This window comes from Mus musculus, chromosome 8 (genome assembly GCF_000001635.26).
Source record: "Mus musculus strain C57BL/6J chromosome 8, GRCm38.p6 C57BL/6J".
Taxonomy (NCBI): domain Eukaryota; kingdom Metazoa; phylum Chordata; class Mammalia; order Rodentia; family Muridae; genus Mus; species Mus musculus.
In genome coordinates, this window is record NC_000074.6 from 106,764,696 (window position 1) to 106,787,411 (window position 22,716).

The window sequence follows — 22,716 nt, forward strand, 5'->3', positions numbered from 1 at the left end:
CTGAGTTCTGGGATTACAAACTGTACCATCAGGCCATTTCATGCTGTGCTGGGGCTGGAACTCAGGGCTTCAGGCCAGCACTCACCAACTGTGCTCCATCCCCAACTGGTCCTGCTTTTTGCAACCATTCATCTGCCCATCTTCCAGAAGCCCAGCTTTCATTTTACATCCTTTCTCTATTCCTCTTTTGCCCCCTCTCCTTGAACCCTTATGATTCACAAAACACGTTGTTGCCCATAGAGTCTTGTGATCAACTGGAGAAGCACTGCTGGCTACATTTGTTTTGTTTTGTTTTGTTTTGTTTTGTTTTACAGTCCAGCCATTTTCCCCCTCTTGCTCCCCCCTCCCACAGTTCCTTATCCCATTTCTCCTCTCCCTTGTCTCCAAGAGGATGTCCCCCCCCCCCCACCAGACCTCCTCACTCCCCGGGGCCTCCGGTCTCTTGAGGGTGAGGTGCGTCTTCTCACACTGAGACCCAACAGTCCTCTGCTGTCTATGTGTTGGGGCCTTGGACCGACTCATGTGTGCTGCCTGGTTGGTGGCTCAGTGTCTGAGAGATCTCAGGGGTCTGGGCTAGTTGAGACTGTTGGTCTTCCTATCGGGCCGCCTTCCTCCTCAGCTTCTTCCAGCATTCCTCTAATTCGACCACAGGAGACCCTGACTACAGTCCAATGGTTGGGTGTAAGTATCTTCATCTGTCTCAGTCAGCTGATTTTTGGGCCTCTAAGAGGACCACCAAGCTAGGCTCCTGTCTGTAAGCACCTCATAGCATCAGTGATAGTGTCAGGTCTTGAAGCCTCCCCTTGAGATGGGTTCCAGGTTGGGCTGGCCACTGGATCATCTTTCCCTCAGTCTCTTCTCCATTTTTGTCCCTGAAGTTCTTTTAGACAGGAACAATTCTGAGGCAGAATTTTTGACTGTGGGAAGGCAACCCCATTCCTCCAGTTCATGCCCTGTCTTTCTACTGGAGGTGGACTCTTGGAGTTTCCTCTCTTCACTGTTGGACATTTCATCCAAGGCCCTTCTCTTTGAGTCCTGACAGTCTCTCACCTCCCAGGTCTGCATTTCTATCACTAAGTAACCATGCTCAGGATCTGCTGGTTAATGGATGAGAAAACTGCCCCTGACTTAATGCTAGCATGCATTACTATTGTTTTAATTAACCATTTACTGCCTCTGTTTTGTTGTTGTAGTACTAAGGATTGAGCCTAGGGCATCACAAATGTTAGACAAGCTCTCTACGATTGAGTTATATTTCTAGCCTCCGTTTAACTTTTTTTTGTTTTGTTTTTTTTTTTGGTGGATATGGTCTGCATGTTTGTATGCATGGATGTGGGTATGCTTGGCTTGGGGCACATGCACATTGTATGTATGTGTGTATGTGTGTATGTGTGTGTTGATGTTGAATGTCTTTTTTTTTTTTTTTTTTTTTTTTTGAGGCAGGGTTTCTCTGTGTAGCCCTGGCTGTCCTGGATCTCACTTTGTAGACCAGGCTGGCCTCGAACTCAGAAACCCACCTGCCTCTGCCTCCCAAGTGCTGGGATTAAAGGCTTGTGCCACCACTGCCCAGCCAGAGTGTTTTTTTTTTTTAAGCTTGCTTGCTTGCTTGCTTCCTTCCTTCCTTCCTTCCTTCCTTCCTTCCTTCCTTCCTTCCTTTCTTTCTTTCTTTCTTTCTTTCTTTCTTTCTTTCTTTCTTTCTTTCTTTCTTTCTTTCCCCAAGACAGGGTTTCTCTGTCTAGCCCTGGCTGTCCTGGAACTCACTCTGTAGACCAGGCTGGCCTCGAACTCAGAAATCTGCCTGCCTCTGCCTCCCAAGTGCTGGGATTAAAGGCTTGTGCCACCACTGCCCAGCCAGTGTTTTTTTTTTTTTTTAAGCTTGCTTGCTTTCTTTCTTTCTTTCTTTCTTTCTTTCTTTCTTTCTTTCTTTCTTTCTTTCTTTCTCTGTCTCTCTCTCTGTCTCTCTGTCTCTCTGTCTCTTTCTTCCTTCCTTCCTTTCTCTCTTTCTTTCTTTCTTTCTTTCTTTCTTTCTTTCTTTCTTTCTTTCTTTCTTTCTTTCTTTCTTTTCTTTGAGTACACTGTAGCTGTCTTCAGACACACCAGAAGGTAGCATCAGATCCCGTTACAGATGGTTGTGAGCATGTGGCTGATGGGAATTGTACTCAGGAAGAGCAGTCAGTGCTCTTGACTGCTGAGCGGTTTCTGCAGCTCCCTTGAGTGTCTTTCTTGACCTCCACCCCCACTCCACCTTATTTGTTGGCAGGATCTCTTGTTGAACCTTGGGCTTGCTGTCTTAGCCAGTCTAGCTAGCCAGATGGCTTTCCCGTCTCAGCTAGGTCCCAAACTGAGATTATGTGTGCTGCTGTGCACAGCCATCTTCCAAGTGGACTCTGAGGATTAGAACCCCATCTTCACGCTCCTGCAGCAAGCGTTTTTCCCAGAGCCATCTTGCCAAACCTCTTAGCTTTTTTTTTTTTTTTCTCTTTTATTGTGAGACATGGCCTCACTAAGTTGCCCAGGCCAGCTTTAACTCACATTATAGCGCTGGTAGGCCTTGGACTTGGACTCTAGTGTCCTTGTACTGTAAAGGCCATATATAGCCTTCAGAGTACAGTGGCTACAGACCTGTACTACCAGGCCCGGGTCTACTTCCCCCCCCCCCTTTTTTTTTTTTTTTTTGAGACAGGATTTCTCTGTGTAGCCCTGGCTGTCCTGGAACTCACTCTGTAGACCAGGCTGGCTTTGAACTCAGAAATCTGCCTGCCTCTGCCTCCCGAATGCTGGGATTAAAAGCGTGTGCCACCACGCCCAGCTTTTTTTTTTTTCCCTTTTTTAAGATTTACTTATTTTATGTGTATGAGTGTTCTGATGTATGTATGTATATCACATGTGTGTCTGGTGCCTGTAGAGGTCAGAAAAGGGTATTAGATCTTCTGGAACTATAGTTATAGATGTTTTGCCAGCCACTGTGAATGCTAGGAATCAAGGTGGCGTCATCTAAAAGCAGCAGGTCCTCTTATTCCTGAGCCTTCCCTCCAGCCCCCTTCATTCTCTCTCTTTTTTTTTAATAATATTTTTAAAGATTTATTTATTATTATATCTAAGTACACTGTAGCTGTCTTCAGATGCACCAGAAGAGGGTGTCAGGTCTCATTACAGACGGTTGTAAGCCACTATATGGTTGCTGGGATTTGAACTCAGGACCTTCGGAAGAGCTCTTAACCACTGAGCCATCTCTCCAGTCCTCATTCTTTTATTGTTTTTTTTTTTTTTGTTTTATTTTTGTTTTTCGAGACAGGGTTTCTCTGTATAGCCCTGGCTGTCCTGGAACTCACTTTGTAGACCAAGCTGGCCTCGAACTCAGAAATCCACCTGCCTCAGTCTTCCGAGTACTGGGATTAAAGGTGTGTGCCACCATGTCCAGCTCATTCTCTTTTTTTAATGCAACTAATTTTTTAATTTATTTTTTATGTATATTTTTGAATGCCTCTATGTGTGTGTGTGTGTGTGTGTGTGTGTGTGTGTGTGTGTGTGTGTGTGTACTATGTGCATGCATGGTGCCCTTGAGGGCCAGAAGAGGGCACTGGGCCTTCTGGAAGTGGAGATGCAGGTGGTTATGAGCTGCCATTAGGTGCTGGGAATCAAACCTGGGTCCCCTATAAGACCAGCAAGTGCTCTTAACTTTGGAGCCACCTCTTCAGACCCTGAAGCTCAATTTTTAAATAATTATTTACTTCAACCATTTTATGAATATATTATGATTTTTAAGGCTTTAAACATCAACATTTTGGGTCACTTACCTTGTTTAGTCAGGATCTCACTGTGTAGTACAGGCTGACCTAGAGTTCACCATGTAGCCCAAGCTAGCCTCAAACTCTTGATCCTCACGCCCCAGCCTCCCAAGCCATGGGACCCCAGGTGTGCACCTCCACACCTGCAATATTTTGTTTCCCTTTTTACTTCTTTGTAGTGTTTGAGTCTTTTACAGTGGCCTGTCATTTTGTCACCCTGGGACGGAATCAAATTTTTTGACTGTAGAAGCAAAGTTACTTAATTTTTTTAAAAAGATGTATATAGGTGTTTTACCTGAATGTATGCTATGAACCAGTTGTGTGCAGTGCCCCTGGAGTCCAGAAGAGGACAATGAATCTCCTAGCACTGGAGTCAGAGACAGTTGTAGCTGCTATGTGGGTGGAGGGAATCGAACCTCTATCCTCTGGGAGAACAACTGGTGCTCTTAACTGCAGAGCCTACTCTCTGCTCCCCAACGTCACTTTTTAGCGGTCCTCCTCTCTCCTCTGTTTACAGATGTCTCACTCCCCTTGCCTTTTGCCGTGCCTGTAATTGAACCCATGGCTTCACACATGCTAAACAAATATTCTGCCTCTAAGCCATCTTGTCATTTCTAACCACATCTTATTGTAAGTTGGTACTTTCTGCAGGATTTGAATCTGATGGGTGAAAGTCAGTCCCTGACTAGGTCTGGTAACCCCTGAGGCTATAGGGAGAGTGCTCCTGTGTGCACACGTCTTCAGGAGAGAAGTGCCTCTGTGGCATGTTAACGGCAGCCCTGCTTGGTCTCGCTCGGATGATGCTGTAGTTATAAGCCCTGGGCATCGTGGTTGCTGGTTTTGCAATGATCACTTTCTCTAAGCCAGTTATAGCCTTGGGTTTCTGTCACCATGCTTGCCTAATCACCTTATTAGTACATCTGCTAGGCGTAACTAAGGGGAAAGGGCACTTTAAGAAGTGCCTCTATCCTGTCTCTGTCACTGGCTGGCGCCCCAGGCATAAGGAGACCCTGAGCAAGTAGAAGATCAGCCCCATCTTGCCCAAGCTTTAGGGCTAGTGGCTGCCGTCAGTCAGCTGTGCTGACGCAGCAGCTTCTGTAGGCCGGAGGTGAAATGGCACTGGAACCCGGGGTTCAGTTGGCCCCTCCTGCCCTGTCATCCAGGTGCTGAGTACACAGAGCAGTGGTTACCTGCCTCGGCTTGAGGATTGCAAGAAGTGTGGAGAGGGTTTTATTTCTTACCTGGAGATGACTCAGGGAATGAATCAGCTCAAGTTCTCGGGAAAGTCAGGGGCCCTGCTGGTCTTCTTACCAGTAACTGTCTCTTGGTGTGCTTGCTCACTCTGGGAAAGCTGCGTAAAGAAAAGTTAATGTTAATAGAAGTGATCCCTGGAAATGTCTCTGGAGAATTCAGCAAGTGACATCTTTATTTCTCACTCATGAGCAGCTGAAATGCAAGGTGCTCTGAATACATAGAGCAGTGATGACTGTCAAAGCTGTGGTCTCTCTGTCTGTCTCTCTCTCTCCCCCCCCCTCCTTCTCTCTCTCTCTCTCTCTCTCTCTCTCTCTCTCTCTCTCTCGTGTGTGTGTGTGTGTGTGTGTGTGTGCGCGTGTATGTGCGTGTGAGGATTCATGTGTACATGGTGTATGTGAGCACCTTCATGTGTAGGTGTTGCATATACACATGTGTGCACTTCAGTGCTCATGTGTAGGTCGGAGGCCAACTCCAGGTGTCAGTCCAGCATTTTCACCTCATCTGAGGTGGTCTCTGTTGCTCACCACTGCTAGCCTCCCATCTCGCCCTAAGTACACGGGGATTACAGATGCCCACTGCCTTATCCAGCAACGCATGAGTTTTGACGTTTCAGACTTGGGTTGTCAGACTTACAGTGAGCACTTTGCCCACTGAACTGTCTCCACAGCCTACTTGATGGTTTTCTTGATCTCTACTCTTATTGCTTCTCTCTGGGCTCACCTATAAGCTCTTACTTGGTAGAGGCAGCCCTGGGAAGACCAGGTAGAGGGCTTGCAGTGGCCTATAAAACTGTCGGGTAGAGGGGAGTTTGAGCAGCTGGTTAGAAAGCAGGCTGAAGCCTTCGCTTTCCATTTCCCGTTTGTGCGACTCTTCTGGCATCACTAATGCTGGCAACATTTCACATTAGAAGCATTTGTAAATTGCATTAACATCACTAAGTTCCTTTTTCACAAGCTTATTTAGCTTGTGAAGTGTACAAGTGGAGAAAAGTTTCCCCAGGAAGCCCATCTGGACCCTGGGACTGTGGACTTGGTACACAGCGTGGGCCACCACCCACTGTGGACCTTGGAGTCCTGCAGAAAGTGCATGTCCTGGAGCAAGGCTGGGGTTGCCTGTTCTTGAAAGCATGAGGTTTGCTATCTTTAGGGTTAGAGTGCTGTGAGGCTCGTACTATTCCTGTAGTCATTTCCCCAGGCACTGCTGCCAGGTGGGCCGTGGTGTGAGGGATGGCAGCTCAGCTTTGTCATGTGCCAGCTCTGTTCTCAACTCTCTGTTCTTCACTGTCTCCCAGTAAAATTAGAAATGATAATGGGTCCTCTTCAAAGGACTGGCTGGCGCATGCGATAGGATGGGCACATGTGATGGGCGCATGCGCAGTGCTTGGTGTTTACAGGACGCTCAGTGTGGTGTGTGTTAGTGGCTTCCTGTTAGTTTCTTAGGAATAATGCCTCATGGGGCAGGGATGCTCATTTGGTAAAGTGTTTGCTGTGCAAACATGAGGCCCTGAGATTCATCTGATTCCTCGCACTCACATAAAACCCAGATGTGGCCATGCGCACTGATAGTCCCAGTACTGAGAAGGCAGAGACAAGGGCATCCCCAGGGCTCACTAGCCAGCCCAGTCAACTGGTGAGACTTTGTCTCTAAAACTGAAGTGGAGGTGACTAAGAAAGACACCTCATGTTGACCTCTGACCACCACATACGTATGCACAGATAACCCAGGCTGGGCATTGTGGCACACACCTGTATTCCCAGCACTCACGTGGTAGGATCAGAAATTCAAGTCCAGCCTTAGCTACATATGGAATTCAAGACTAGCTGGGCTACACGAGACTCTGTCTTGCCTCAAAAAATAAGAACGGAGGGTGGTTATAATCGTCAGTGTGCAGGTTAAATGTGTATGCAATCATCAAAGAACAAACTCAGTAAGTATTTAAAAGAGGAAAAAATATAATTTCATGATTCAGGGGACTTCTGTGTGGCTGTCAGGAAACACAGGTTCCCATATTCAAAGTGAAAATTAGGAAACTACTTAAACAAACTTCACAGTATTACCTTGGGTATGCATTTATTACTCGGATCCTTATTAAAGAGCTCACTGAGATAGCTGAGTGGTAAACACTCCTGTTGACCTGAGTTTGATCTGCAGAACCCATGTAATGAAAGTGACTCCCACAAGTTGTCCTCTGACTTCCACATGCCCTCCAGGATATGCTTGAGCAAGAACACACACAAACACAAACAAATAAAATAAGTAAGTGAAAAGATTTGATAGCTAGCTGGCTGCTCTAGGTTCTTTCTGAGCTTCAGCCGTTGGCCACCAGTGTTCCTTAGTGTAACTCTGCTTTTCTTCAGACTTGACTAACTATCCTGCCTCTGTAGGAATTTTTAGACCTGTCTGTAGTCAGCACAGCTTTGGAGCCTTCGTAATTAAACATCATATTGGCATGCCTGATGTTATCATTCACTGTAATTACAAAGACAGCCGTTACTCAGTCGATCTCCACACTTCCTTGATATAATAACCAGCTTCCCTAGTTTGTGCAATTTCCTGGAATTTTGGTGTTGAAATTATTATTAGTTTCCACTGTAATGAGAACGCCCCTATATCAGCGGACATACCTGGCTGAGGCATGGCCTCCCTCTTCCTTTCCCTTCTGACATGGTCTCCATTTCTTTGTAATCTAGAGTCAATACATAATCAGTGATTGTTTCTGCGTAATCATAAAGAAAGGGTCTCTGCATCTGATCCCTTCTCCCTGTCTTTTGTCTCCTCTGTCCCTCCCCCCTCCCTCCTCCTCCTCCTCCTCCTCCTCCTCCTTCCTCTCTCTCTCTCTCTCTCTCTCTCTCTGTCTCTGTCTTTCTCTCTCTCTCTCTCTCTCTCTCTTTCTCCCCCTCCCCCCACCTAGCCATCCTTTCTCCCTCCTTTGTCAGGCTAGCCTTAAGGTATGTAACCCAGGCTGGCCTTGAACTTATGACCCTCCTCTGCCTCCCAAATGCTGGAATTGTGGGAGTCATCGATGTCTCAGGGGACCATTTTTCTGGACTGTTATTCATTGTCCTTTCAAACTAGAACTTCTCCTACAGATGGATACATATGTTCTTATCATTCTAGTTTTCGAAATAAATTTATTAATTACGTTGAACAACATTCTTTGTTGTTGCTGTTGTTATTTGGCTTTTTGAGACAGTATTTCACTCAATTGCTCAGGCTTGTCTGTAATTACGCGTCCCAGGCTGGCTTTCCACAGCCTTCTGAGTGCTGGGGTCACAGGCCCGTGACTATGCCCAGTACTTGGACACTGCCATCTGCCCTACTTTTATCCCACTAGTTTGAAGGCCCAAAGATCATTTCCAGCTTTAAGTTTTCTCTTGGCAACAGGGTCTTGCTGTAGCCCAGGCTGGCTTCAGTCTTGTCATCCCCCTGCACCCTGTCTCTGGATGCCAGGGTGTCAGTGTGCCCTGTTACTTGGCTCACCTCTCTAACTTTTAAAAGTACTTTTGTCTAATAATGACCTCTCCAGTTCTAGATAAAACACTTATATGGATCTTTCTTGTTGAAGAAAAAGTTGGACATCATGTACTCTTTTCCTTTTAATTATTATCCCACTATTTTATGTGTATGAGTATTTTGTTTACATGGCTGTGTACTGCTTGTGTATATTGCCCATAGAAGCCAGAGGGTCGGATTCCCCGAAACAGCCCTGTGTGTGCAGGGAACTGAACCCAGGTCGTCTGGAGTAGCAGGCAGCGAGCCATCTCTCCAGTCCTGACTGCTCCTTTCTAGTCCTGAGAGGCGGGCTGAGTACAAGTGCAGACACATTCCCAGTTACCCCATCCTCCTGACAACACTGCTTGTGTTTGTTTGGTTAGGGTTTTTGGAGACAGAGGCTCATACAGCCTAAAATGACCTCAAACTCACCATGTAATTGAGTATAGCTTTGAACTTGTGATCTTTCTACCTCTACCTCCCAAGGGTTAGAATTACACATGGATGCTACCATGTACAGCCATGCCCCCTTCCCCCTCCCCCCTTTTAAAGACCTACCCTTTAAATTTTTTTAAGATTTTGTTTTTACGTATTTGTATGAGTGTTTGGCTCACATGTATGTGTGTACACTCTGTGTACTTGCACAGAGGCGCAAGAGGGTGCTGGTTCTCCTCGAACTGATGTTGTGATTGTGAGTTTCTTTGTGAGTGCTGGAAAGAGAACCCTGGTTTTCTGCAGGAGTAACACACGCTCTGATCCCCGACCCACCCCATTCCAACTTAGTGACTGGGTTTTGTTTGTTTGTTTGTTTGTTTGTTTTTTGTTTTTTTTGAGACAGGGTTTCTCTGTATAGCCCTGGCTGTCCTGGAACTCACTTTGTAGACCAGAACTCAGAAATCTGCCTGCCTCTGCCTCAGAATGCTGGGATTAAAGGCGTGCGCCACCACGCCCGGCAATGACCGTGTCTTTGGGCAGTGCTTGCTGCTGGCCCTGTGGATGTTCATCGGCCAGTGAAGCCCAGTGATCACCCTGTCTTCTACCTTTGCTTCCTCAAGTTCTTGTCCCTAAGTGTTTCCAGAGGACCCAACAGTTTTGCCAAACACAGACCATTGTTCTGCTCCTTGATCTGGCTGTTGCTCTGGACTGCAGACTCTTATCTCAGACTCTTTTGTCCTTATTTGTAGACTTACACCTTTCCTTCCCTTCTTCCCACCCGCTGCTTCATTCTCCTGCCCCTCTCCTCCCCTCCCCTCCTCTCCCCTCCCCTCCTCTCCCCTCCCCTCCTCCATTGCCACTCAAGGGAAATTTAAGGAAGATGAAAACATAGATATTTATGGTTATTATGCCACATTTGGTCACAAATGTAGCTTAGATTTCCATGTCTATTCTGGGAATATTTGATAAATGTGTATTTCCTCTGTTTTAAGTACAGTTGAATTCTGAACACGCTGTTCTAATCTCCGTTTTCCCTTAATAACAGGACTTAGAATTAATTCGGTAACAGCTCTTAAAAAGCTGCGGCTTCATCTGTGTGGGGGAGGGGCACACCAGGTTTCACTGATGAATGACCGTGATTTAACAGCTCTCTATTCGTTAGCATTTCATTTGATTTGAGTCACTTCTATTATAAATAGTGCTACAGTGATGATTTTTTATGCATAGTAATGATCTCCTTGTACTGATGTGTGTTAGAATAAATTCTTAGTGTAGAATTTCTGACTTAATGCAGAATTTAGATAGTTTTTCAACCCAGTGGACCATTCTCACCATTTTCTTAAGGATGCAAGACATTCTATGAAATGTGAAATCTTGACTTTTCCCTCTTTAGCTCACAGGAAGCCATTTTCTTTTGCACTGCAGGGGCAGCCAAAGCCAGTTTGGAGCTGAGACTCTGCCCTTGGCATTTCCCTCAGCATTTGAGATATGCCATGCTGTTTTAGCCTATTTTTATCTATCTAAAAGCCTGAAAAAGAAGACAGGAAGTACTCTCTATTTGGATTTTTGTTTAGCTCTATCAAGCACTCGGGAAATAGGAGAAAGAGAAGTTCAAGGTCTTCCGCAGCTATAGAGTGAGTTTAAGGCCAGCCTGGGTTACATGAAAAACTGTCTCAAAAGAAGGGGAGGGGGAAGGAAGCAAAGTAATACATAAACAAATGAGGGGCTCAGCGCTGACGGCACATCCTAGCACGTGGGAGGCAGAGGCAGGTGGGTTTCTGTAGACCAACCTGGTCTACACAGTGAGTTACAGGCCTCCAGGGCTATGTAATGAGATCCTGTTGTCATCCCCTTCCCCTTCCCCTTCCCCTTCCCCTTCCCCTTCCCCTTCCCCTTCTTCCTCTTCTTGATTTTTCAAGACAGGGTTCTTTGTGTTCACTGTGCTTTACCTGGCTGAGATCCTGTCTTGAAAGGGGGAAGAAAGAGAGAGAGAAAGAGATAGAAAAACTAGAGAGAAAGAAGGAGGAGGAGCAAGATAGTTCAGTGGGTAGAGGCACCTGCTGCCAAGCCCCAAGACCTGAGTTTAATCTCAGGGATCAACATGGTGGAAGGAGAGAAACAACTCCTGCAAGTTGTCCTCTGACCTCCACATATACACATGGCACATGCACACACACATGCATAAATACATGTAATAAAAATTTAAGCCAGGCGTGGTGGTGCACGCCTTTAATCCCAGCACTCGGGAGGCAGAGGCAGAGGCAGGTGGATTTCTGAGTTTGAGGCCAGCCTGGTCTACAGAGTGAGTTCCAGGACCGCCAGGGCTATACAGAGAAACCCTGTCTCGAAAAACAAAACAAAAATTTAAATTGTACATGTTCATAGTGTGCCATGTAATGTTTCAGTACATGTAATAGCTTTCTGAGATACTGTATTCACTTCCCTCATCATAGGGTTCATCCGCATGTACAGTTTAAGCTAGAGGTGTAATCAACGGCCCTGGTGAATCCCAGCACTAGAAATCATCATCTGTACAGTTCATGAAATCCAGATGTGGTGGTGTGTGATTATACTCCATCATTTGGGAGGGAGGCTGGGGCAGGAGGATCAGAAGGTCAGTAGCCTGGGCCAAATAAATCGTGAAACTCTCCCTTAAAACAATAATAACAACAGGTTTTTCCTTATTAGGAAGTTATGGGATTTAAGGCATGTTATATCATACCCAGAATTTTGTGTGTGTGTCTGTCTCAGTGAGAGAGAGAGAGAGAGAGAGAATATGAATATGAATATGAATATGAATATGAATATGATATGCTCGGGCCCTCAGAGGCCAAAGGCATTAGAACCCCTGGAATTGGAGGGTGACCAGAACAAAACTCAGGTCCAGTGCAAGAGCAGTTCATACTCTAAACCTCTGACCCATCTCTAGCCCCACAGAACAATTTTTTTAAAGTGTACAATTGATTAGGGTTTTTTGTTTGTTTGCTTGGTTGGTTGGTTTGTTTTTTGAAACAGTGTTTCTCTGTGTAGCCCTGGCTGTCCTGGAACTCACTCTGTAGACCAGGCAGGCCTCGAACTCAGAAATCCGCCTGCCTCTGCCTCCCAAGTGCTGGGATTAAAGGCATGTGCCACCACTGCCCAGCTTGAGTAGTTTTGTTTTGTTTTGTTTTTAATAGTCCTAGGGTGCGTGCCATTTTGACAGTCAGTTTTAGAGTGTTTTGAATCACTGGAGAAAGATGCTGTATCCAGTAGTGTAGCTCATCACTCATCCAACTCCAGGGCCTTAGCTAACCACCTCATCTGTATGCAGATTGGCCTCATCAGAGCGGCCCTTGTAAATGGAGTCGTACAATCTGTGTGGTTTGTATGCCTCCTACAGTTTTGTTTGCAGAAGCGCCTGAGGAGTTGGAGTGAGTCGGTCATTTTCCAGATTCCACAAGTACTGTGGGTGGTTGTTCTCTGCCCAGGAAAAGGGAGGCAGATTAGTTGTGAAGTTGGGATGGCTTAGCTGGCTCCCAAGATGGAGCCAGTCAGCCACACCATTTAGAGCTATCCATCTTAGAGTGATTCGAAGTCAGCCTTCCTCTGCTCTCCCTGTCTCCTGTGAGAGGCTCTACAGATCACTTGGCGGTCTGCTAAGGGATCGTCTGGGGGGAGCCACAGTTACTTTGCAAGGCTGCTTGTTTTGAAGAGTTTCCAGTTTACCTATGCCCCATGCTGTGACTCGGCTATGATGGAGCTGAATCCCGTGAACCCTCGTGGTTTGGCTTCACCTTTCCTCTGCACATCTCACCTGCTGCCTGGCGCCCTGGCAGCAGTCAGCTCCTGTAGTCAGAGTGGAAGGCACCTTGATGGCTCATGTGCTGACCCTGAAGTTGGCCCAGTTTTTCAAATTACAAAGGGAATTGCCAGGTGGGAGGGACCAAAGGTTATGTGTAGGTTATAAAAAAAACCTGGGCCTGACAGCGTTAGAGTAATAACCATCAAAATCTAAAATAAACGCAATCTTTGCACTGTTGTGGTCTCACCTTTATATGAGGTTCTTACTGCCTGGTGAGTAAGGCTGGTGCATCCTGGATCCCACAGAGCCACTCTTAAGGTAGCAGCTGTATTCTAGAAGGAAAACAGCAAGCAGTAGTCAGAGGGCTCTCAGTGGTTGTCTGTGGAGCGGCCTAGCAGGATGATAATAAATTGGCAGGTGAATCCAGGACTGTGGGAAGCGGGCTGTGCTCAGCCATTGGTGGCCTTTTTGCGGAAGAGTTGGTAGTAAATGCTGCCTGGTGGAGCTTCAACTTCAGATTACAGAAAGAGAAGAGAAAAGAAAAGAAATCTAAAAGGGGGTGTCCCAGCTAGGATTTCTTTTGCTGTGATGAACCACCATTACCAAAGCAACCTGGGTAAGAAAGGGCTCGTTTGGCTTATGCTTTCACATCATAGTTCACCACTGAAGGATGGCCAGGACAGGAGCTCACACAGGGCAGGAAGCTGGAGGCATGAGCTGTTTGCAGAGGCCATGCAGGGTGCTGCTAACCTGCTTTCTCCTCATGGCTTGCTCAGCCTGCTTTCTTATAGAGCCTAGGACAACCAGCTGCGGGATGCCGTTACCCACAATGGGCTGAGCCACAAGGGGCCCAGCCCCTCCCCTCAATCACTAATTAAGAAAATGTCCTGCAGTCTGATCTTATGGAAGCATCTTCTCAATTGAGGTTCCCTCTCAAATAGCTGGAGCCTATGTCAAGTTGACACAGGATGTTAGAAGGTTGGAGAACTGGGAAAAAAAAGACAGAAGGAAAGGAAAGGAAAGTCCAGGTAATGTGAGTGCACACCTTTAATCCTAGCACTTTGGAGGCAGAGGCAACCAGATCTCTGTGAGTTCAAGGCCAGCCTGATGTACAGTGTGAGTCCAGGACAGCCAATGCTACACAAAGAAACCCTGCCTTGAAACATAAGCTAGTGTTTATTAGCTTCTGTGTCCAAAAAGCCTGCTGAGCATCCCAGTCAGACCTGGAGGCTCGGAGAATCTATCCAGGCTCTTCCCTTCCCTCCTCTTGTAGATTGCTACTTGTTTCTATGTTGGTGTGTTGCTGGGTGGGTTTTATCTTCACAGTGGCCACTGGAAGTCCAGGACACTAAACAAAGGGGTGACGGGCTACCTTTTCTTGGAGTTCCAATCTGGGTTCTAGACTCCTTTCCTATTCCTGAACCAATCATTGTGGTAGGGATGGCACAGAGTGTTCTAATTTGTCAGCCTAAGTCCCAGCCAGAGGGAGGGCAGGTGGGTTTCCAGCACACTTAAGTAGCCCTCAGACAGAGACTGGAGCGTGGACCACTGATTCCCAAAGGAATCCCAAGGTAGTGTCAAGAGACATAGAGAGACACAGCTATATGTCTGAGCTTGTTTGGCTAGAAGAGTATGTCTGAAGAAGGGAATAACTATTTCTGCTAAAGACTGGAGAAAGAGAAAATAGAAATAAATGCTAGCACGAGAGACATTAGGAAAGGGTGGTTTAAGAATCCTAGATAACAAAGTTCTGTCCAGCAAATGCCCCTTCCCCCATTGTTCACTGCTCTACTTCCCAAAGGGAACATCCACAGGCTCGCTGAGTGTGGGCCCCAATGAGAGTCGGCCGCAGCCAAGGCTCGCCATCCATCCATCCTCTTTCTTAGTAAACAATTCATTTACCTTTTCTTTAAGCCACAGACATATTTCCTAAGCGAGAATATTCCCTGATTCCACCCTGAACTTCCAAAGACTTCCCCACCAGTTTACATAGTAGAGTGGGCTGCATTCCCTTCCTGTCACAGCCTGAAACTCCACATGAGCAGAGCTTCTGCTTACATGATGTTTGAGCCCACGTGCAGGTGCAGAGTGGAGACTGGGTGTCATGCAAAGGAGAGTAGAGTAGACTCACAACCTATACCTTAGAACACAGTATGCAGCCATGCCTGAAGATGGTCAGGTTAGTCAAGAGAATGCACACCTGAGTATAAATAATTATAGATCCCAAACGTGCTGCTGCTTCTCCTTCACCATCCATTCTTGGCTGCCACTTCCTCCTCTTCCTCTTCTTCCTCTTTCCTCCTCTCCCTTCTTTTCTCTCCTTCCTTCCTTCCTTCCTTCCTTCCTTCCTTCCTTCCTTCCTTCCTCCTCTTCCTCCTCCTCTCCCTCTTATTCCTCCTCCTCTTCCTTCCTCCTCCTCTTCTTCTTTCTTCCTCCTCCTCCTCCCCTCCTTGTTTTTCTTCTCTTTCCCTTCATGGCCTTTAAAACAGCTTCAGTTTGCAGCCCTGGCTGCTGTGGAGTCTGCTATCTGTAGCCCAGACTCCTGCTATCTGTGGCCTCTACTCCTGGTTCTTCTGGGCCCCATGATTGCAGGTGTAAAGCTCCACGTCTGGCTCTTTGAGCCCTTTCTACTCATTCGTTCATTGACCCATGAGCAAATAGTTACTAAACACCTACTGTGTGCTGGCTTGTCACTAGGCGTTGAGGATGCAGCACAGAATAAAAACAAATCATTGACTCTGCGGTCTGCATTGCAAGGAGAAGAGCAAGCAATCCATAAAGGAGTGTGTGAGCGGAACAGCAGTGCTCTGTGCTCAGGAGAGAACAGAGCAGGCGGGAGGGCCAGGTGATGGCTGGACCGAGACTGCTACCTTAGGAGGTGGGGAGTGAGCCAACAGTCTGCCAGAGGAGAAGCCCCTGCTCGAGCAGAGGAAGTGAGGCCCAGAAACAGGCCTAGAACAGCTTGCTATGCTAAAAGTTAAAAATAACAAACAGACAAAACCTAGGTAGGCAGAATTGTTCAGGACAAGGGAACAAAGAATAGCATCCTCAGAGAGGGTTCCTTGGTCCTTGGGTTTTGGAGAGAGGGATGGGCAAGACAGAGAGTAGACAGAGGAGGGGATGGGGCATCTTCAGAGGAAAACAGGAACCATTGAGGGGTTGACACACAGAATGAAGAGGGCTCATTTGTATTTTTAAACAGTTGTTCCCACCATATGCAGTAAGGGTGGAAGCAGGCAGAACAATTAGAGGCTTAGGAAAAGCAGACCTGGTGTTGGTGACCTGAGAGGCTGAGCTGCAAGTGGGGAGGCCTAGGAAACACTTCCTTCATTATGTGTGGTTCCTTTTTCCTGACTGCAGGAGAGATGCCCGTCCTCCCTTTAGAAGGGATAACCTTTCCTCTCTGAGCAAGAATTTCTACAGTGTGGAGAGCAGCAGGCTTATTCTCTAGGGTCATTTTCCCCTTACCGCATCCATGCTGAGGTTGAGTATAAAGCTGGCCTCAGGTGTGAAAGCACTTTTGCAGGGTACATACTGTGGAGGCCCTGCATGGATGGCGGAAGGGATCCAAGAAATCGGCCATCAGCTGAAATCTGATACCCGCTGTGCCCAGAAGGCTCTGAAAAATGGGGAAATTGCTATGACAATCACAGTTTTACAAGAGAAATCAGACTGTAATGAAGAGCTATGGCAAAGGTAGGAAGCACAACTGTGCTTTGGGCTGAAGTCCACAGAACGATTCCACTCATCAAACCCTAGAATGGTAAAATCCGGAGGATCCCTGGTGGTCCCTTGCTGCTGTGCCAATTCCAGCCATGACTTATAGGGATCTAGCCTGTACTGCAGATGTCCATAGCTCATAGATTACAGAATGTCCATGGCAATACCTGAGAGCCCTGGCTAGGATTAGCAAATCCAGAGATCTGGGTTCCCAGTCACCATCTTCCACTTACAATCCTAATAGAGACAGCCTTGGCCTGCAGTGTTACAGGTAGGTTTAAGTGTGGGCTGCTGAGATGACTTAGAGTCAAGATGCCTTACCACCAAGGCTGATGGCCTGAGTTAATACCGAGGATGAAGGTGAGAGAAAGGACAGAATTGACTCCTACACTTGTCCTTTGATACACACACACACAAGAATGTAAAAATAAATAAATAAATCTTTGTATCCATCCCATCACAGGATATCTAGGTTATTTGTCTCCCCATCCTAAATAATGAGTTCTTTCTTTCTGTTTTGAACCCCAGGGATTGCCCTTCTTTCAGATGTGTACCCTGAAGAAATCTTGGTTGATCTGTTGGCCAAATATGACAGTGGGAAAGACAAGCACACTCCTGAGACCAGAATGAAGGTTGGCGAGGTCCTGATGCGAGTTGTCAGAGCACTGGGTGAGTTTTGTTTGTTTACTCCATTTCTCTGACACTGAGCAGTGTAGTACTGCTCTGTCTATGTACTGAAGGCTCGTTCTAGCAGACGAGGGGATCAGAGGGGATGATGACTGTTTAGGGATTCAACACATGCTCAGCCAAACCTATGTGAAGAGCTCTTTCCCCATGGCTGCTTAGTTTCCCTCTCCCAGAGCTGTGCTTTGCTGGGGTCCGTGTGAGTGGGGTGGGCTCTCGGAATGCAGGCTAGCTGACCTGAGATACACTGTTCAGGCAGTACTCAAGCAGGCCGACCTCCACATCACAACCTGCTGTCTCAGCCGCTAGAGCGCTGGGAGTATGGGTGCCCCCAGCTTGGAGGCCAATGTATAATGGACCTGAAAAGAGACTTTACACCCGAGAGCAGCAAGCACACCAGGGTGAGATCCAAGCAGGCCGGGAATGGAGAACTGGCGAGGACTGTCTGCCGTGTATGTATGGTCGCAACCAATTTCCCAACCAGTCCTTTAAGCAAGTTGTCAGAGGTGTGGTGGATGTGGGGCTGTGGCTCAGCCGCCTTCAGCAGTGTGTCCAGGATTCCTTTGCCGATGAGTGATGGTGTGAAGAACTGGCATGCCCACATGAAGTTGCTCTCTGCCTAGAAGCTGCAGAGGTGTTTTCTGTGAGCTGCTCTGGCTCCATTAGGGATCCTCGTCTCTCCTTCCTGGTGCTTCTTAATTCAGTGTCCGCATGTACAGATGAGGATATTCATGCTATATAAGGCCATATTCAAATAATAAAATTAAAAGAAGCAAGTGGACCTAGCGACTGTGATCCCAGCTACTGAAGAGGCTGAGGTTGGGGGGGGGGGGGTCATAGTTCGAGTCCTGCCTGCTTTACAGAAAGAGTTCAAAAACAACCTGCCCAACTTAGTGAAACCCTACCTCAAAAGTTAGGGATGTAGCTCAATGGTAGAGTGCTTGCCTAAACTCTGTAAGGGCCTGGGTTCAATCCCTAATATTACCAAAAATAAAAAATAAAAATAACCCAACAAGTTTAAGAGAAACAGAAACCATAAAGGGGGCACTAGAGTGATGGATCAGACCATACCAGAAAGCCCCGGCTGTCCTGGAACTCACTCTGTAGACCAGAGTGGCCTCAAACTCACAGAGATCCACTTGCCTCTGCCTCCCAAGTGCTGGAGTTAAAGGCGTGCGCCACTCCTGGCCAGTCATCTTGTTCACATCATCATCCAACACCCAGAATCTGAAAACCTGAAATCCCAAATGGTCCAAAATCTGAGCTTTTTGAGAGCTTGTCATGACGTCATAAGTGAAAATCTCTGTACCATAAAACTTTGTTTTATTAGAAAAAATGTTTTAAGTAAAATTGCTTTCATTTTATGCATACGATGGTACTCAAAACAGAAATGAATTTTGTATTTATACTTAGGCATATTCAAGTATTGCAAAGTTCAGAAAGTTATGACATCTGAAGAGCTCTGATACTCAGCTTCTTGAATAAGGGGGCAGCACCTGTGCCGGTGTGCTGGGCGCACAGAGGGAGGGCCTTGTGCCGGTGTGCCGGGCGCACAGAGGGAGGGCCTTGTGCCGGTGTGCCAGGCGCACAGAGGGAGGGCCTTGTGCCTGTGTGCCGGGTGCAGAGGGAGGGCCTTGGAGCCCTTTACAGGTAAATAAGGCTTACCTGTGTGGCACAGCAGTATCTTATTGTGCTAATGTTTGAGGTCCTCGTGAGCATCAGTGTTATGAAGCTGGCCTATTTCGCACCCCAGTTGCCTTGCCTGGACCTTGTTCCCAAGTCATCAGTTTGTAGTGGTGAGGAGGGAGCTGGGTACAGTGCTGCACTGCCTGCTCTTGGCCTCCCCTTAGCTCCTAGGTGGTGATGGGAAAGCAGCAAGAATTCAGTTCTCTTTCTGTTTTTAAAACGTGGGCTGGCGGTGGTAGCAGAGACAGGCAAGTCTCTGTGAGTTCAAGGCCAGCATGGTTCACATAGTAAGTTCCAGGCAAGCAGGCCTACATAGTGATGCTCTCAAAAATCAAAATCAGCCAAACAAATATAAAATGAAACAAAAATCCCTCAGGGTAGACTATATAATCAGCAATGCTTGCCGTACACTGATTTTATGGCACTTGGTGTTCTTACTACCACTCAAATCAAAAACACCCAATAACCCCGAAAACTTCCCTTTGCCCTTTCTGGTCTGCCTGCCCCAGAGTTAAGCAGTCTTCTGAAAACTTTGTTTTATCATTTTCAGTTTACTTTGATTGTTCTTGAACCTCATTTTAATGGAATTAACCCCGTTTCTAGTGTGCTGGGAGAGGCAGGTGCTTATGATCTGGGTTAAATGTGGACGTGTAAACGTGCTGTCCTTCTTTGTTGCTGTGCCTGGAGGGGCACACAGTTGTCAGGTCACCCACGCTCAGTGGTGTTGAGCTTGACCCTGGTCTTTCCGGGGGGACCTCTTTGTTAGAGACGCGTTAACTGCCGTGGATTAACTAATCATGGACAATCTTATCTAGAGACTTTTTTTTCTGGTTTTTGGCATTTTTTTAATTACTTCTTTTATTTCTTGAGTTAATAATTGCATCATTTTCTCCTTCCCTTTCCTCCCTACGTACCCTCCCATATACCTCCCATATTCCGGTTTTTGCTGTCTTTCAAATTTATGGCCCATTTTTTCATTAATTGGTATTGCATATATGTATATATATATTGCATATATGTATAGGTAATGTAATATATGTATTGCATATATGTATAGGTAATGGCTGACCCCTTGGTACTGGATAACCAGTTGGTGGTTTGTCCCTGGGAAGGCTATTTCTCTTGCTCTCAGCTTTCTTTGGTTGCTGGAGTTCTTTGTGTGGGGTAGAGGCCCCTCGGTCTTCCCCTGTCCACTTTGGTATGTCTATCGTTGTTCTTGATCAGTACGTCTTTAGGAAGTCATGTTGGTGAGACTTTATGCTATTTCTCTTGCTCTCAGCTTTCTTTGGTTGCTGGAGTTCTTTGTGTGGGGTAGAGGCCCCACGGTCTTCCCCTGTCCACTTTGGTATGTCTATCGTTGTTCTTGATCAGTACGTCTTTAGGAAGTCATGTTGGTGAGACTTTATGGATATAACTACTACTACTTCTTCCTCCTCTTTCTCCTTTTTTTAGACAAAGTCCTGCTTTACATCCCGGGCTGGCCTTCCACTTGCAGTCTTCCCGCTTAAGTTTCTCAAATGCTGAATTTGAGGGTTATAGATCTATATCACCATACCCAGACAGGATTCACTTTATAAAGGTTTATTTTTATTATTTTTAACATTGTGTGTATGCAAGTATTTTGGAATTTAGACACACTGGACTCCAGGCTGTGGAGTTACAGTGGTCGTAAGCCACCTGATTTGGGTGCTGGGAACTAAGGTCCTCCCTAAGAGCAGTATGCAGTCTTAGGCAGGCAGATCTCTATGAGTTCAAGGTCAGTTGGCTCTACAAAGCTAGGTCTAGGGCAGCCAAGGCTACCAAAGAAACCATGAAAAACCAAAAGGGAGGGAGGAAGGAAGGAAAGAAAGAAAAGGAAGAAGGAAAGAAAGAGGAGAGGAAAGGAGAGAAGGGAGGAAGGACTATGCATTCTACCTGCTGAGCTAACTCTCCAGCCCTACAATTTCATTTTTTTGAGTCTGTGTGTTTAAAGATCTTGAATCATTGATGTTTATAGTGTAGATATTTTCTTCTTCTGTTGTTAATATTTCAGTTTTGTTTCTGAAACACAGTTATAATTTTATTTGTTTTGGTATAGGTAAATCTATCTTAACGTGTGTGTGTGTGTGTGTGTGTGTGTGTGTGTGTCCCTTTTGATGTAGAGATCATTATGGTAGGATTTTGGCTTTGTTTGTCTTTTTAAAGAAACGATTCAATTTTTTTTTAACTTTTAGAAATGTAATCTTAACAAATTGTTAAGTTACTAGTCATCTCGAATATTTTTCCATCTGTTTCCTCTTGTGTGGTCCAGTGTTGATAATCTGTGTGCTATTATGTAATATTGCATTAAAAGAAAAACCACCTAGGAACATGTAAGACATTAACTGGGTGTGCTGACACACAGCTGTAATCTTAGCACTAGGAAGGTAGAGCTGGGAGATCTGGAGATCCAGGGAATTCTCCTCCACGTAGTGAAGTTGAGGTCAGCTGGGACTTTAGGAGACCCATCCCGCAGTTGCTTAACAGTTATGTAAAGCTGGACAAGGTGGCGCATGCTTTTAATCCCAGCACTTGGGAGGCAGAGGCAGGCGGATTTCTGAGTTCAAGGCCAGCCTGGTCTACAAAGTGAGTTCCAGGACAGCCAGGGCTACACAGAGAAACCCTGTCTCGAAAAACCAAAAAAAAAAAAAAAAAAAAACCAAAAAAACAACAACAAACAAACAAACCAGTTATGTAAATTTCGTCTTTGTATGAATGATATACTCCAAATTTTCTGTTCCTCAGCCTAGGGAGTAAGCACCTCTGCTGCCCGGGTATATGCTGACATGTCACACAACCTAAGATGCAGTTCCAGTTATTAGGCTGAGTTTCTCATTCTTTTTTTTTGGGGGGGGGGGGAGTGGTTTCGAGACAGTGTTTCTCTGTGTAGCCCTGCTGTCCTGGAACTCACTTTGTAGACCAGGCTGGCCTCGAACTCAGAAATCTGCCTGCCTCTGCCTCCCAAGTGCTGGGACTAAAGGCGTGGGCCACCACTGCCCTGCTCTTTGTTTCCTTTTTTGAAGACAGGATCACTATATAACCTGAGTGCTGGGATTAAAGGCGTGCACCACCACACCTGGCTTGAATTTAGTTTTTATCAAGTTAGAAACCACAAATTCCTCATTGTCTGTCTTTTCTAATGTTCAAAAATCTTTTTTGGGGGGGGCTGGAGAGATGGCTCAGCGGTTAAGAGCACCAACTGCTCTTCCAAAAGGTCCTGAGTTCAAATCCCAGCAACACTGAGTTCAAATCCCAGCAACCACACAGTGGCTCACAACCATCCGTAACAAAAGTCTGATGCCCTCTTCTGGTGTGTCTGAAGACAGCTACAGTGTACACACATATAATAAATAAATAAATCTTTTTAAAAAATCTTTGTTTGTTTTGTTTTTTCAAGACAGGGTTTCTCTTTATAGCTCTGGCTGTCCTGGAGCTCACTCTGTAGACCAGGCTGGCCTCAAACTGAGAAATCAGCCTGCCTCTGCCTCCCAAGTGCTGGGATTAAAGGTGTGCACCACCACTGCCCGGCTCAAAATTCTTTATCTTAACTATTCCCCACCTACTCCATCTTGGGAACGAGGACATCATAGTTCAGTTCAGAGACATTTACTGAAGTGAGTGTGACTCTCCTCTTAGAACTAAGGATCCCGAAGGAGGGAGTCAGGAGTTCTAGGCCAGCCTGGGCTGCATAGCAAGATCCTGGGGGAAGGGGTCAGGAGGCAGGGAGGAAGGAAGAGAGATAGACAGACACACAAACTCAGACATTTATTGAGTAGCCACTTAAGTTAGACCCGTGGACAGCTGAAAGTTGGAGCAGGGAGCTTTGAGTTCAGCTCCAGGTGACAGTGGTGGGGAGGG

At 46.3% G+C, this 22,716-nt stretch overlaps 1 protein-coding gene across 1 annotated transcript in view; it reads left to right on the forward strand.

The window, feature by feature from the left end:
* The window catches only part of Tango6 (transport and golgi organization 6), a 168,372-nt gene that overhangs the window by 81,628 nt on the left and 64,028 nt on the right, over positions 1 to 22,716 (forward strand). Inside the window, exon 15 of the mRNA NM_173037.1 lies at positions 16,999 to 17,139. Coding sequence (NP_766625.1) covers positions 16,999 to 17,139 — 141 coding nt within the window. The remainder of the gene's footprint in view (positions 1 to 16,998; positions 17,140 to 22,716) is intronic.